The following is a 13,594-nucleotide window of genomic DNA, read 5'->3' as shown; positions in this document are numbered from 1 at the left end:
TCTGTGACACCAGCTGGGTACTTACTAGATTACCAGTTTATTACAAAGGCTATTAAAGGAACAGCTGGATGGAAGAGACGCGTAGGGCAAGGTCTGTGGGAAGGGGTGTGGAGCGTCCATCCCCTCCAGGTGCACCACCTTCCCAGCACCTCCAAGTGTTCACCAACCAAGAGGCTCACCAAACCCCATCCTTTTGGTTTTTTATGGAACCTTCATTATGTAGGCATGACTGATTAAATCATTGGCCACTAGTGATTTATTCAACCTCCAGCCCTCTCTCCTTTCCTCCCTGGAGCTTGGGGAGGGGGGCGGGTGAGACCGAAAGTTCCAACCCTCTAATCACATGGTTGTTTCCCCTGGCAACCAGCCCCCATCCTTGGGTTATCTAGGGGCCTTCCAAAAATTACTATATTAACTGAAACTCCCATGGTAAGTGGCTTGTTATAAATAACAAAATATACCTTTATTGCCCTTATCACTTAGGAAATTCCAAGGGTTTTAGGCGCTGTGAGGCAGGAATGAGACCAAGAGCAAATATATATTACTTATGATAAATCACAATAGCACATTAGCATTCACCGCTGCAAAGCAGCCGGTCTACCACAAGGGGCTAGGATGGTCCCTGACATGGGTTCAGCTGGGGATGGAGTAGGTGGGAAGCAGCAGACGGTGCCGCTTCAGTCCCCTCACCTCAGGCTCCATCTAGGGCCTGGACCGCATTACCTGCCGGCACTATTGCTCTGAGGCTAGCGAGGGTGGGCGGGTGGGAAGAGCATGGGCTTTGGACCTGGGTTCTGGCTCTGGGTCTGTGCTTGAGCCCCTCCAGCTTTGATGCCAGTCTCTGCAAAAGGGAGCTGATACCACGTAGTAGAGTGGTTCTGAGTAAAAAGTGGTTCATGCAGGTGCACTAGCTTACAGTACCTACAACATAGTAGGGGCTTGATAAACGTGTAGCATCTAACACAGTGCCTGGCAAAATGCCAACGTTAGTGCTCACCTGTGTGCCACTGGACACGCCCCATCAGGGTCCCTGCTGCCCCTGGGGCACATGGGAGCTAAGCGTGACTGTGCCCGTCTTTTCCAGCCCCAGCATCTACCCTCAGCCACAAAATTCTCTTTAAGTTCAGTTTACACTTATTGAGTAGCTGCCGTGTGCCAGGCAGTGCCCTGGTCACTGAGGATACAGATCTAAAGGCGCAGAACTCGCCCCTAGGGGCTTCATCGATTAGTTATGAAGTCAGCCACAGAACCCAATGCCTCCTGATGGGATCAATGCTCTGATAGATGTAGGTGCCTACGGGGATGCTGGGGACCAGTTCACTGGCCTAGGTGAGCAAATGAAGGAAGGCTTCCTGGAGAGGCTGAGAGGGGAGCTGAGTCTTGAGGATGAATAGATATTAGCATCAGAAGGTGCTTGTATAATGATCCGGATTCCAGGACTCAGCCATGCAGACTGGGCAGGTGGACCCAGGAATCTGCGTTTTCACAAGCAACTCCTACCCGCCCCCCAGGGTGTTTATGGATAAAAATGTTCACTATAGTTTGGGACCACTGCTTTGAGAGCTCTGGAAAGTGGATTTGAAATAGGTACAACTGAGGAAATCCTTTAGCGAAATGTTAGAGAAAAGGAGATAAACCTGAGAAACGTTGAGCAGGTGAAATCCAGAAAGCCTTGGAGAATGGGTGGGAGAGATGTGAGGGAAGGGACGCGTGAGAATAAATGGAAGTTGAGTCTCGGATTTCTGGCTGCTGATGGAGTGGATGGGATAACAGATGGGCGGTGGGCTTGGGAGACCTGCCGCCGTGTGGTTCCCTCGAGTTGACTTGATCGATTAATGCCGTCGGCTGAAAGAAGCCCTCTTCCTCCCTCCCGTGTGCACCCCTCTCTCCAGGCTTGGGGCTCAGGCAAAGGTGGGTGGAAGTGGGAGTGGAGGTGGGGAGATGGGGAGAAAGGGGTGCGTGTCGGGATTGTAGGTGGTGATGAATTTAGCATGGATTGGATTGGAGCTGCCTCTGGGACGCCAAGTGTGTTCGGGCTTTAGTTTGAAAAGAGTTTGGGGCTTAAGAGGTTTGGAGGTGGAGGTGGAGTTTGGGGTCATCAGCAGCTTTTAAGGGAGACTCAGAACAGTGATCTCACCCAGAGAGTGGAGGAGAGTGGGCCTGGGGCAGAACCCTGGGAAGGCCAGCACGATAAGAAAGGTGGTCCTTGTTAGGTTCTTGCTAAAGAAAATGTTTGACCTCCCCCATTTTTCATACTGAGAAATCACTGGAAACAACCCTGGGGGAAGTCTAAATGGTATCCAGACACCTCAACTCCACCTTTGCTGAGGGCGGGGGGCGGGCAGCAGCACAAAATACCACTGATTCTCAGCATCACAGGAGTTACGTTCTGCAGAGTCACCATGAACAGTGAGTTCGTGAATCCTGAGCCATTGCTCCCCGGTGAAGTGCAGGGTTAGGTTCCTTAGAGCCTCTGGTCACGTTTTCATCCACTGATCAGTACATCTCCTTGTTGGATGTGTGTTTCTATTGCGAGATACCTGACTCAATATATATTGTTCGTTCATTAACCTTGAACTCATGGCCAACAGCACCGTAACTCATGGCTAAGGGAAGCTTGTCTAACGTGTAATAAGGCACATCCCAGCCTCCTGCAGTTAGAAACACTGGACAGCACTTTGGGCCAGCACTCAGGGGCTGTGTGAAACAGGGAAATCACCAACAAAAAGCACAAGAATGCAAACACTTGGCACTAAATTGATTGCAGGAAGGATGCTTACGGTGTGAGAGCTGAAACGAGAAGGCAGAGCGTCCGTCGCCTTGGTCGACCGCAGCTGGGAGGAGACTCAGACTTTTGGCCCCTCTGTACGTACACGTAGAAAGCATCACAAGTATCGACTTGGGGTTACAAATAACCTTTAGCAAGTAGGCACATTTGCAAATACTGAACCGACAAATAAGGACGGACTGTACTTTAATTACATTTGTTTTGACTTTGTTAACATGATCATTTGAGAAAAAGGCAACCATTTTCATAATATCCATTCTTCTTAAATGAGTAAATAATGGTAAAAAAATGTAGTTTCATTCTAAGAGTTTTGGACTAGGCTTGAAGATGCCTGGGTTCTAGGCCTGCCCGCCCCCAGCTCTGCCCACACATGGGGGCCCATCACAGCTTTCTGAGCCCAAATCTCTAGTTTCTAAAACCAAATCAGTTAGACCGAATAATTTTCAAGGACCCTCCCATGTCTTTCTTTTTCTCTGCTTGCCCTGTCAGCATAACAAGATCCTCTTAACTAGAATCTAACAGAAAACGTGAACAAAACTTAGACTGGTCTGATGTGAAAAACAGAGTATACTATTGTTTTCACGTCTATTGTTGAAGGTGCACTTTTGGTATTCCAGGTAGTTGAGCGAGGAGGAGAGAAGAATTGGGAGTCTCTTCTAAAATATTTTTAAAATTTGAAACTAAAAAATAATTTCTTTACTACATGTCTGCACGTGGTTTTGTTTGCATACGCGTTCTTATGAGATTTGGGAATAGATTTCTTTTCTCAGCCTTGACAGTAGTTCCTGGAGGATGTGGGGTTTTTTTTCCCCTTGCATGGAAGGGGCTACATATTGGGCACCAGGGAACCACAGCAAAAGGAGAGTACCCTTTACCTTTGGTAGCAGGTAGGAACAAATTTAGCTATATGAAGTGACATCCATCCACTAAAGACTGTGATTCCACATCTTAATTATTTCTAGCTCTATAGCTCAGGCCTTTTGCAACAGTTCAGGGCTACTGCAGTGGCCTCTGGCCAGCTCAGTCTGACCCCTTCAAAACGCCCTTTACATTACTGACCATTAGTGTCTTAAAATGTATTTTAAATATATATTTATATTATTTTTATAATATAATTTCACATATTTATATATTAGATATATGTATTTATATATGGATGTATATTTATACATCCATATATATATGCAGGCAGACCTCATCTTATTGCACTTTGCAGATGTTGCATTTCTTGCAAATTGGAGGTTTGTGGCAACTCTACACTGAGCAAGTCCATCGGCACCATTTTCCCAAGAGCATTTGCTCATTGAGTGTTTGTGTCACATTTTGGTAATTCTCCCAGTATTTCATTATTATTATATTTGTTATGGCGATCTGTGGTTTTCGTGTTACTTTTGCAAAAAGATTACAACTCACTGAAGGCTCAGATGATGGTTAGCACTTTTTAGCAATAAAGTACTTTTAAATTAAGGTATATCTGTTGTTTTTTAGACATGATGCTATTGCACACTTAGTAGACTGCAGTATAATATAAACGTGACGTCTGTATGCATTGGGAAACCAGAACATTGACGTGCCTTCCTTTATTGCGATTTTCGCTTTATTGGGGTGGTCTGGAACTGAACCCGCAACATCTCCGAGGTGTGCCTGTGTATATATATATATCTGTCTAACTACGTTATATGTCTGCCTAAAGGCATCTGATGTCCTCAGGATCAAGTTTAGACTAAACAGAACACAGGGACCTCCTCCCCAGCCGCTTCTCCCTACGTTTCTCACGGTCTGGTCACCCTGGGCAGTTTGTTATTCTCTGAAGGAATCTGGCGTTTTACCCGCTCTGTGCTTGTCTGCACTGTTGTTCCTTTACTGTTCTCTCTGCAAACTTGTCTTCTATCCGTTCATTCCCAGTGTGGTTGTTCTCTGTGCTCAGAAGTGTTCCAGCCTCTCCCAGGTAGACTTAGATGTTCCTTTCTCTCTACTTGTCAAAAAACAAGACAGCAGTCAGCATCTCCTCTCTGATGGGTAATATACCGTCTGCCTGCAGGTCTGAGGCATCTCTGCCACCTCCTGCCCAGGAAGTCCTTGCAGGGGTCTCTACCACCCACGTCTCATCATAGTCATTACAAGAAATCGTCTTTTCTCATATATGAAATAGGGTTTGCGGAAGAGTTTGCTGGAGCAGATGTCTGATGTTTGGAAGCACCAAATGCTATAGGCAAGAAGCGTTTGAAAACATCCTGTAATGGTCACACACATCTCGAGAGACCAATCACAGGTGATTCCAGCTCAGAGTCCCCCAAGCCAGACAACACACAGGTTTTCAGGACCAAGGAAATGCCTTCAGGCCCTGTGTGAGCTCTTGAAGGGAGCAGTGTGGTCCAGGTCTGTACCTAGAGAGGCGGGAAGGGCAAAGCCATAGTCTGGAGGTGAGCTGTTCCCTACAATCTGGTTCTTCTTTCCTGGCCAGTAGGTGCCCTGTGCCCTTGGGTGAAGGGATCTCTGTTTAAGAAGGTTAAGTTTCCCTGGGACCTGGTTCTGCAGGATTTACCCAAGTCAGGCTTCCTCCCTTCAGTCCTGGCTCACACACAGGACCTGATCCCCCCCTCCCCCAACTTGGTATAGATTTTTCTTCCAACTCTAAACCCCCAAGGTGAATTCTTTTTTTTTCTTGCTTGATTGATTTATTTTTGAGATATAATGCATATCACCGTCCGATTCACCATTTTAAAGTGTATAATTCACAAGGTTGTGCAACCGTCACCACTCTCTACTTCCAGAATTATTTTCTTCACCTCCAAAAAAGCCCTCACGCCCGTTAGGATTGACTCGCTGTTTCCTATCCCCCCAGCCCCCAGCCACAGCTAATCCCTCTGTCGCCATGGATTTGCCTGTTCCACATATTGCAGATGAATGGAATCCTCCAGCGTGTTGGCCTTTTGTGTCTGGCATCTCTCACTGAGCATGGTGTTTTCCGGGTCTGTCCATGTTGCAGCATGAATCAGCACTTTATTCCTTTTTATGGGTGAACAATATTCCGTTGTGTGGATAGACCACGTTTCGTTTATCTGCCCATCAGATGATGGCTATTGGGTTGTCTCCACTTTCTGGCTAGTATGACTGATGCTGCTGTGAACATTCATGTGCAGGTTTTTGCATGAACATATATTCTCAGTTCTCCTGGTTATATACCTGGGAGTGGAATTGCCGGGTCACATGGTGACTCTATGTTTAGTATTTGAAGGAACTGCTGGATTGTTTTCACAGCACCAAGGTACGTCCTTATCTTTGTCTTGGCGCTTGCCACGTTCTGTTTGTCCTACAGCTATTGGGTGTGTGTCCAAGTCTCCTTCTAACGTAGAACCCTTGAGGACACAGACTGCCCCCAACATTGATCTGTTCCGCACGTCTAGCTCTGGGCCTTGTACATATTGGCAGCTAAATAAATGGAATAAATGTGTAGGGAGAAGTGTCATGTCCAAGGCCAGCTGCTCACTGGTCGCCCCAACATTGTCCAGAGCCGGTTGTGCCAAGTAATTGATATTCTTAGCATTTGATGTTTCTGGTTCCTAATATTATCCTTGAAAGTTACTTTACCTCTCTAGGCCTCCCCTTCCTCCTCTTTAAACTTAGAGACTTAGGCTGGATGGAGTCCAAGAAGCCTCTGAATTTGAGTCCGCGAAGCGTAGCAGTCGAGGTCAGACTCCAGAGTTCAAATCCTGGCTCCAGTATTTACCAGCTGCGGAGTCTTGGACAAGTTAATTCCTTATCCATAAATCTGTTTCCTTACCTGTCAAATGGGCGTGTTAATAATACCTATTTCATAAAGCTGTTTTGAGAGTTAAATAAATTACCAAAATTAAAGCACCTAGAATAATGTCTGACATGTTAGTGAGGGTTCAGTAATGTTAGTGATTATTGTTATTCCATAATATGTTGATTTGTTTTTTTCTTAAAATTCATGATCTCCCCAGAAACATGTAGGCTTTGTGAATTTTTTAGTTGGAAGTCCAGGTACTTAAACAAGAATTTTAAAACATAGCACAAGTTCTGTCATCTTATTAGTTCCCAGAGTAGGGAAGAAATTTGTTTTTTTTTTTTTTTATGATGAGGCACACAGTAATCTAAGCACATATTTTTAAAGTCTTTCTTAATGTTAATACCCAATGTTTTACATCTATGCAGTGTGTACATTGTAACTTTTAATAGATTCCTAATGGGAGGAGGTTCATATACTTCACTAACAGCTTCTAACGAATAAAAACTACATAGTTGACTATTGTAGGGCAAGCAGTTGTTCTAGGAGAGATTGCAGGACTCTTTTGGCGTTTTGAAAGCCTTTTGCTAATAACACTTAAAGGAAAAACGGTTTCTTTTCCCTATGTTTACAGTACTTCTGACACCCGACGGGTGGGTTTTTTCTCAAGCCAACCAGTTCTCCAGCTCTCTGGACACCGACTGGGTGACCTGCAATTCAATTCAGTTCTGACAGTAACTCTCCAGAGTTAGCTCAGAAGCCACAGGTTAAGGGTTCAGTCCCACAAGACCAAGTACCACTTCAGACACAAGCCCCGGGTTGTCACCTGACCAACCAGCTATAAATCAGAGGTTCTCATGAGCCCCTCCCTGGGTTCATTTACTATCGTGGCTCACAGAACTCAGGAAGGCAGTTACATTCACGGGTTTATTACAAAGGATATTATAAAGGATGCAGATACACAGCCACATGAAGAGGTACAATAGGGTGAGATCCAGAAGGGTCCAAAAGGAGCTTCTGTCCCCGTGGTGTTGGGGTGTACCATCCTCCCAGCACACATACTTGTTCACCAGCTTGAAGTTCCCCAAAGCCCGTACCTTGGGGACTTTCATGGTAGCTTCATCAGTCATGGCAGGCATGATGGATCATGAGCTGTCCACCGCCTCTGTCCTCTCTGGAGGATGGCAGGTGGGACTGAACGTTCCAAGGTTCTCATCATGGCTTGACCTTTTCGGTGAGCAGCCCGCCTCCAGGAGCCCACCCGGAGTCTCCTCAACAGAACAAAAGATACTCTGATCACTCAGGAAATTACAAGGGATTTAAAGAGCCAGGAACCAGAGGCAGAGACCAAATATGTATTTATTATTATGCCACACTGCGAAACATCAATATTGCTGACTGAGTTGAAATCAGAGAATCCAAGGAATGCAGAGTACTTAAAAAACTGGAGTGGGCATCTTGATTTAAATGTTTGAATTCCCTCATATCCATCCTTGTTTCTGCAGTGTTTTCTTCGCTGAGCCTGGGCCTGCTTCCAGAACGATCTGCTACTCTGATGGTGTACGAAGATGTTGTCCAAATAGTCTCAGGATTCCAAGGTATGTTTGATAGTTAAAAAGAGACGTGAAGGTAACTCTGGGGCCAACTCTGAAAATCTCGTGAGGGATGACTCTCGTCAGGTAGTGATGGCCGTGAATGTGTCCACAGCTGGAAGTAACAATGCCTGCGGTCCCTACGAGTGCACGACACATTGGCATTTTGGTAAAATGTCTCTTGGCTGTGGCCTTTTTTCTTCTCGGCCCAGGCTTTAAGTGCATGAGAGGGAAGAAGGGGCTCCACCCTCTGTTCACACCACATCTCTCTCTTCTCCGAAGGCGAGAATATTCATCCTGGGGTCAGGGTCCGGACCCTGTCTGCGCCTCACTGACCATTGGGCGGGGTCTCTCTGAAAAGGTTCATAAGCATTTGAGAGTATAGAGTTTCAGGTTTTTTGGGTTTTTTTCTTTGGCCACGCCGCATGGCTTGCGGGGTCTTAGTTCCCCGAACAGGGAATCCCCCTTAGTTGCCCCCTGCAGTGGAAGCACGGATTCCTAACCACTGGACCCCCAGGGAATTCCCTAGAGTTTCAGTTTTGCAAGACAAAATGGTTCTAGAGATCTGCTGCACAACAATGTCAATACACTTCACACTAGTGCACTGTACACTTAAAACTGGTTAAGATGGTAAATTTAATGTTATGTGTTTTTTACAATAAAAAAAAAACTCTTCCCTTACCAAAAAAAAAAAAAGAAAAAACAAAAGGTTCCTAGGTGTTCGAGTGTGGCCTTTTTCTCTTCCTTATCCTTCGTTTGTTTGTTTTGTTTTTTTCCGGTACGCGGGCCTCTCACCGCTGCGCCTCTCCCGTTGCGGAGCACAGGCTCCGGATGTGCAGGCCCAGCGTCCATGGCTCACGGGCCCAGCTGCTCCGCGGCATGTGGGATCTTCCCAGACCGGGGCACGAACCTGTGTCCTCTGCATCGGCAGGCGGACTCTCAACCACTGCGCCACCAGGGAAGCCCCAGTATTCCTTTCTTTTAATACCATTTTACACCAGTCATTCTCTACCTGACCACATCCAGGTGCCATTTGCAAACGAGGTGACCTGATTTATTCCTTTTTTTATCGAGTAGCTGTGGGAACGTACAAGGAGGTTCACGTGCTGTTCTTAGAAGACGTATGTAAAGAGAAATAAGTAGAAACGTCTGGGAGCGTACGTGACTCGAGTTAGGAGAGAAAAGAGGAACAGAGACACAGATTTTCATGTCATCTGCGTAGTGAAAGCCCTAAGTTAGCATCTATTTTTTCTCCTCCTAAGAGAGAGCAGAGCTAGGCCCGAATCCTCAGCACCCTTTCACGTTGGAACCACACTGGGGCCTACTGGCCTTGGTACCTCCAAGCTCTCTTTAGTTAGCTTTGCTATTGTTGTTTCACAACTGAAAGACAGTGGAAGAAAGTGAAAGATAATTTTTCTCCTCCAGTCTTACTGAGATATAATTGACATATACCTTTAATGACTTGAGATGTGTATCTATTACACAATGGTCACAACTGTAAGTCTACTTAACATCCTTCACCACACAGAGTTTTTTCTTGTGGTGAGAACTTTTAAGATCTACTCCCTTAACAGCTGGCAGATATACACTACAGAATCGTTAACTGGAGTCACCACACTGTACGTCACATCCCCAGGACTTATTCATTTTATAACTGGGAGTTTGTGCCCTTTGACCACCTTTATCTGCTCTCGTCACCTCCTGCCTCTGGTGACCACCAATCTGTTCTGTTTCTGTGAGTTTGTTTGTTTGTTTTTAAGATTCCACTTATAGGTTGTTTGTTGGTTTTTAAGATTCCACTTATAGGTGACATCCTACAGGATTTGTCTTTTTCTGTCTGATTTATTTCACTAAGCGTGATAGCCTCCAGGTCCATCCATGTTGTCCCAAATGGCAGGATTTCCTTCTTTTTTATGGCTGAATACAGTAAGTCCCCTACATACGAACGAGTTCCGTTCCGAGAGCACGTTCGTAAGTCCAATTTGTTCGTAAGTCCAACAGAGGTAGCCTCGGTACCCAGCTAACACAACTGGCTATAATATAGTACTGTACTGTAATAAGTTTAGAATACTTTTCACACAAATAATACATAAAAAAACACAAAAAATAAAGAAAACATTTAAAATTTTACTGTACAGTACCTTGAAAAGGACAGTAATACAGCACAACAGCCGGCATGCAGGGGCTGGCATCGAGTGAGCCGGCAAGAAGAGTTACTGGCTGGAGGAGGGAGAGGAGGTGGGCGACGGTAGAGCTGAAGGATCCTCAGCAACAGGAGACGGAGGGCAGGCGGCAATTTCACTCACGCCTGACGTGGATGGAACGCACGTTCGCATCTTTGAAAAGTTTGCAACTTGAAGGTGTAGGGGACTTACTGTAACATTCCATTGCATATATATACATATACGTGTATATACATATATATACGTGTATATACGTGTATATACATATATATACGTGTATATATACGTGTATATACATATATATACATATACGTGTGTGTGTGTGTGTGTGTGTGTGTACAAACATTTCCTCTATCTCTTCATCCATCAGTGGAAACTTCAGTTGTTTCCATGTCTTGGCTTTTGTGAATAATGCTCCTGTCTTTGCCTGAATAAGTAACTTCTGACCCTGGGTGACCTCAGCCGCTCATGGCCACACCGGAACAAGTGGCTGGAGGGAAGCTCACAGCTGCATCCACTGGTTACACAGACCTCAAGGTGGGCATCAGCCCTGCAGGACCGAGGCCACTTCCTAATTACTTGTTTCCTGACTCTCCGAGATGGCTGTCTCGTGCCCTGTCACTCCCACACTGCCGTTGTCTCCCGCTCTGTAGCGGGTGAGCGCTCAAGCCCGTGTACCCCCCGAAGTGCTCCCCGAGCGTCCTGTGCTCCAGCCACTGCCCTGCTTCTCTGCTGTCCTTTGGGAAGGACTTTGCTCCCTCATCTCTGCTTTCTCGCGTCTCCTTGCCTCTTCAGCACACTCCGGTCCGGGCTCCTCCCTCAGCGCTTCATCAGAGTGTCTTATGGCCCCCGTGCGACCAGACCTAAGGTCACCTCTCTTCCTCTCCCGGGATGTCCGCACAACATTCAACACAGACAACTGGTCACTCTGTCTTGAGACTTTCTTCCTTTCACTTCCGTATCATGCCTTGCCTTTCTTTCCAGCTTCCGGTTACGTCTTCTCTGGACGCTCCCATGCCTGTCCTGGGCCTCTGTTTCTTCTTCCCGATGCTCTCCCTAGAGGAGCTCATAGACCCATGGCTTTCATGCGCCCTGGGCACTGATGACTCCCAATTTCCCCCTAGAGGGAGGCCCTTATTTGACGTCTTGACTTGGGCATCTGCCAGGCATCTCAGACTCAGCAGAGACGCACAGAACTCTTGATGTTTTTTACCTTCCATCTCAGTGAATGGTGTAAACGCACACCTACGCTTCCAGCCAAGATTCTAGGAATCATCCTTGATTCTTCTCCTCACATCTGGTTCTCCTGCAGACCCTCTTCTCTCCATAGGTGTTGCTGCCTCGTGAATCCAAGACACCACCATTTCCCCCAGAGAGCTGTGGTGGGTTTCTCACTGGTTGCCCTGTGCCCACTCTTGCCAACCTATAATCTAATCTTCACAAAGTTACAGCGATCAAGTCGCCTTGCTTCCATTCTTCAGTGGTCTTCCCATTGTACTTGGAATAAAATCCCAATTCCTTACACTCAGGGCTGGACAGCCCCTGGCCCTGAGCCTCTGGTGGCTGCCACCGTTACCTGGAAGGTCGCCACTGATAAGAAGGGGCAGAGATTGTATCTACACACAGAGCATCTTCCCTGCACCCCTTCCCCCTCCAACTTCCCTTTCAGCCCCACAATTCCCTTTGTCGAGCTCTTCTCCTTCACGGCCACCTTGGACGTGCCCGGCACCCTCATGGGTCATCCCTTCCCAGTCCCCCTGCCCAGGAGCGGCACTAACCTTAGCAAGGTGTTTGTGACAAAGACTCAAACTGCAGCCCACAGGGTCCATTGTTATGGCCACGCTTTACCCCGTCGTGGTGCCAGGCCTCCTCGCTGCCCCCTGCTTTGCTTCTCCCTGCCGTCTTCCAGCCCCAATGCTGAATTGTCCCCTCCAGTGGCTCCGAGGGGGTTCATGAAGGACCTCGGTGCCCGTGTCGTCTGCCCTCCGTAAGCAGAGTCACCTTCTGAACATGCAGCAGTCCTGATGACCTACATCTCCCATGAGTCACACAGAGTTATGGCCAGCCTGGCCCTTTAGCCCGAGTAATCCCACAGTGGTTATCCCTCGGTCTGCCCACACTTGCCTTCTTTTTTTTTTTTTTTTTTAAAGATTTATTGATTGATTGATTTGTTTGTTTGGGTGCACTGGGTCTTAGTTGTGGCAGGTGGGCTCCTTAGTTGTGGCTTGCCAGCTCCTTAGTTGCAGCATGTGGGCTCCTTAGTTGCAGCAGGCAGGCTCCTCCTTAGTTGCGGCTCCAGGACTCCTTAGTTGGGGCACGTGGGCTCCGTAGTTGCGGCAGGCAGGCTCCTTAGTTGCAGCACGCGAACTCCTAGTTGCGGCACGCATGTGGGATCTAGTTCCCTGACCAGGGATCGAACCCAGGCCCCCTGCGTTGGGAGCATGGAGTCTTAGCCACTGTGCCGCCGGGGAAGTCCCACACCTGCCTTCTTTCTGCTGCCCACATGTTGCACATTTGCACTGCACGGCCCATGCCCTGATTCAGTCCTGGTCTCGGTCTCCACCCGGGCCACTGCAGTGGCCTCCAGCCAGTGTGCTGGTGTCTGCTCGCTGAGCTAGCGTTGGCGCTGGACTTGAGAAGATCAACCAGATGTCCCATCTCTTGTGTCTCCTCCCAACACACCTTGCACTGAGCTGCCCGAGTGATCTTCCTGGAGCAGAACCCTTTGCCCACAGAGTGAAATCCCACCTCCTTGCACAGCATGCCCCGGCCTCCTGACCTGGCCTCAACCTCCCTCCTAAGAGCTCTTCTCCTCCATGTCTTGTGTTCTAGCCTAACTGAATTTCTTTTTCTATTTTCCACCTGACATGTCCCACCCCATCTTCCCAATCTCTCTTCAAATTCTCCTTGGACATCAAGACCCACTTCAAGGCCACACCCTCCAGGAGGTCTTTTCTGTGTCTTCCCTGGAGACGAGATTCATGCCAGTGTCTTGTCCTTCACCTTCGGCTGCCAAGGGACCCCTGACTCAGAGGGGTCACCAGTCCATAGTGTGGCCAGGGGCTGGGACCCAGCTGGAGGAGAATCGCTGGAGCCATCAGTTCTTCTCTCTCTTCCTTTTGCCGGGGTGGGACTGAGAACCCAGAAGAGATGAGACTCTCAGCTGACTGTGTGGTCACGAGATGCAGTGGGTCTGTAATTACACCAGGTCATCTGCAAGCCCAGGTTTGAAGGGAACAGAAAGTATGAGTCAGAAAAGGGAGCTGGTTGGTAGCAGGCC

The 13,594-nt window shown here is 47.5% G+C and overlaps 1 protein-coding gene across 1 annotated transcript in view; it reads left to right on the top strand.

Annotated features, from left to right (window-relative positions):
- Positions 1–13,594, top strand: part of FAM171A1 (family with sequence similarity 171 member A1) — a 124,989-nt gene that overhangs the window by 65,367 nt on the left and 46,028 nt on the right. The window contains exon 3 of the mRNA XM_060162482.1: positions 8,045–8,137. Coding sequence (XP_060018465.1) covers positions 8,045–8,137 — 93 coding nt within the window. The remainder of the gene's footprint in view (positions 1–8,044; positions 8,138–13,594) is intronic.

Source organism: Lagenorhynchus albirostris, chromosome 1, assembly GCF_949774975.1.
Source record: "Lagenorhynchus albirostris chromosome 1, mLagAlb1.1, whole genome shotgun sequence".
Classification (NCBI taxonomy): Eukaryota; Metazoa; Chordata; class Mammalia; order Artiodactyla; family Delphinidae; genus Lagenorhynchus; species Lagenorhynchus albirostris.
The sequence above is the reverse complement of the archived record's forward strand: the minus strand, read 5'-3'. Positions and strand labels throughout refer to the sequence as shown.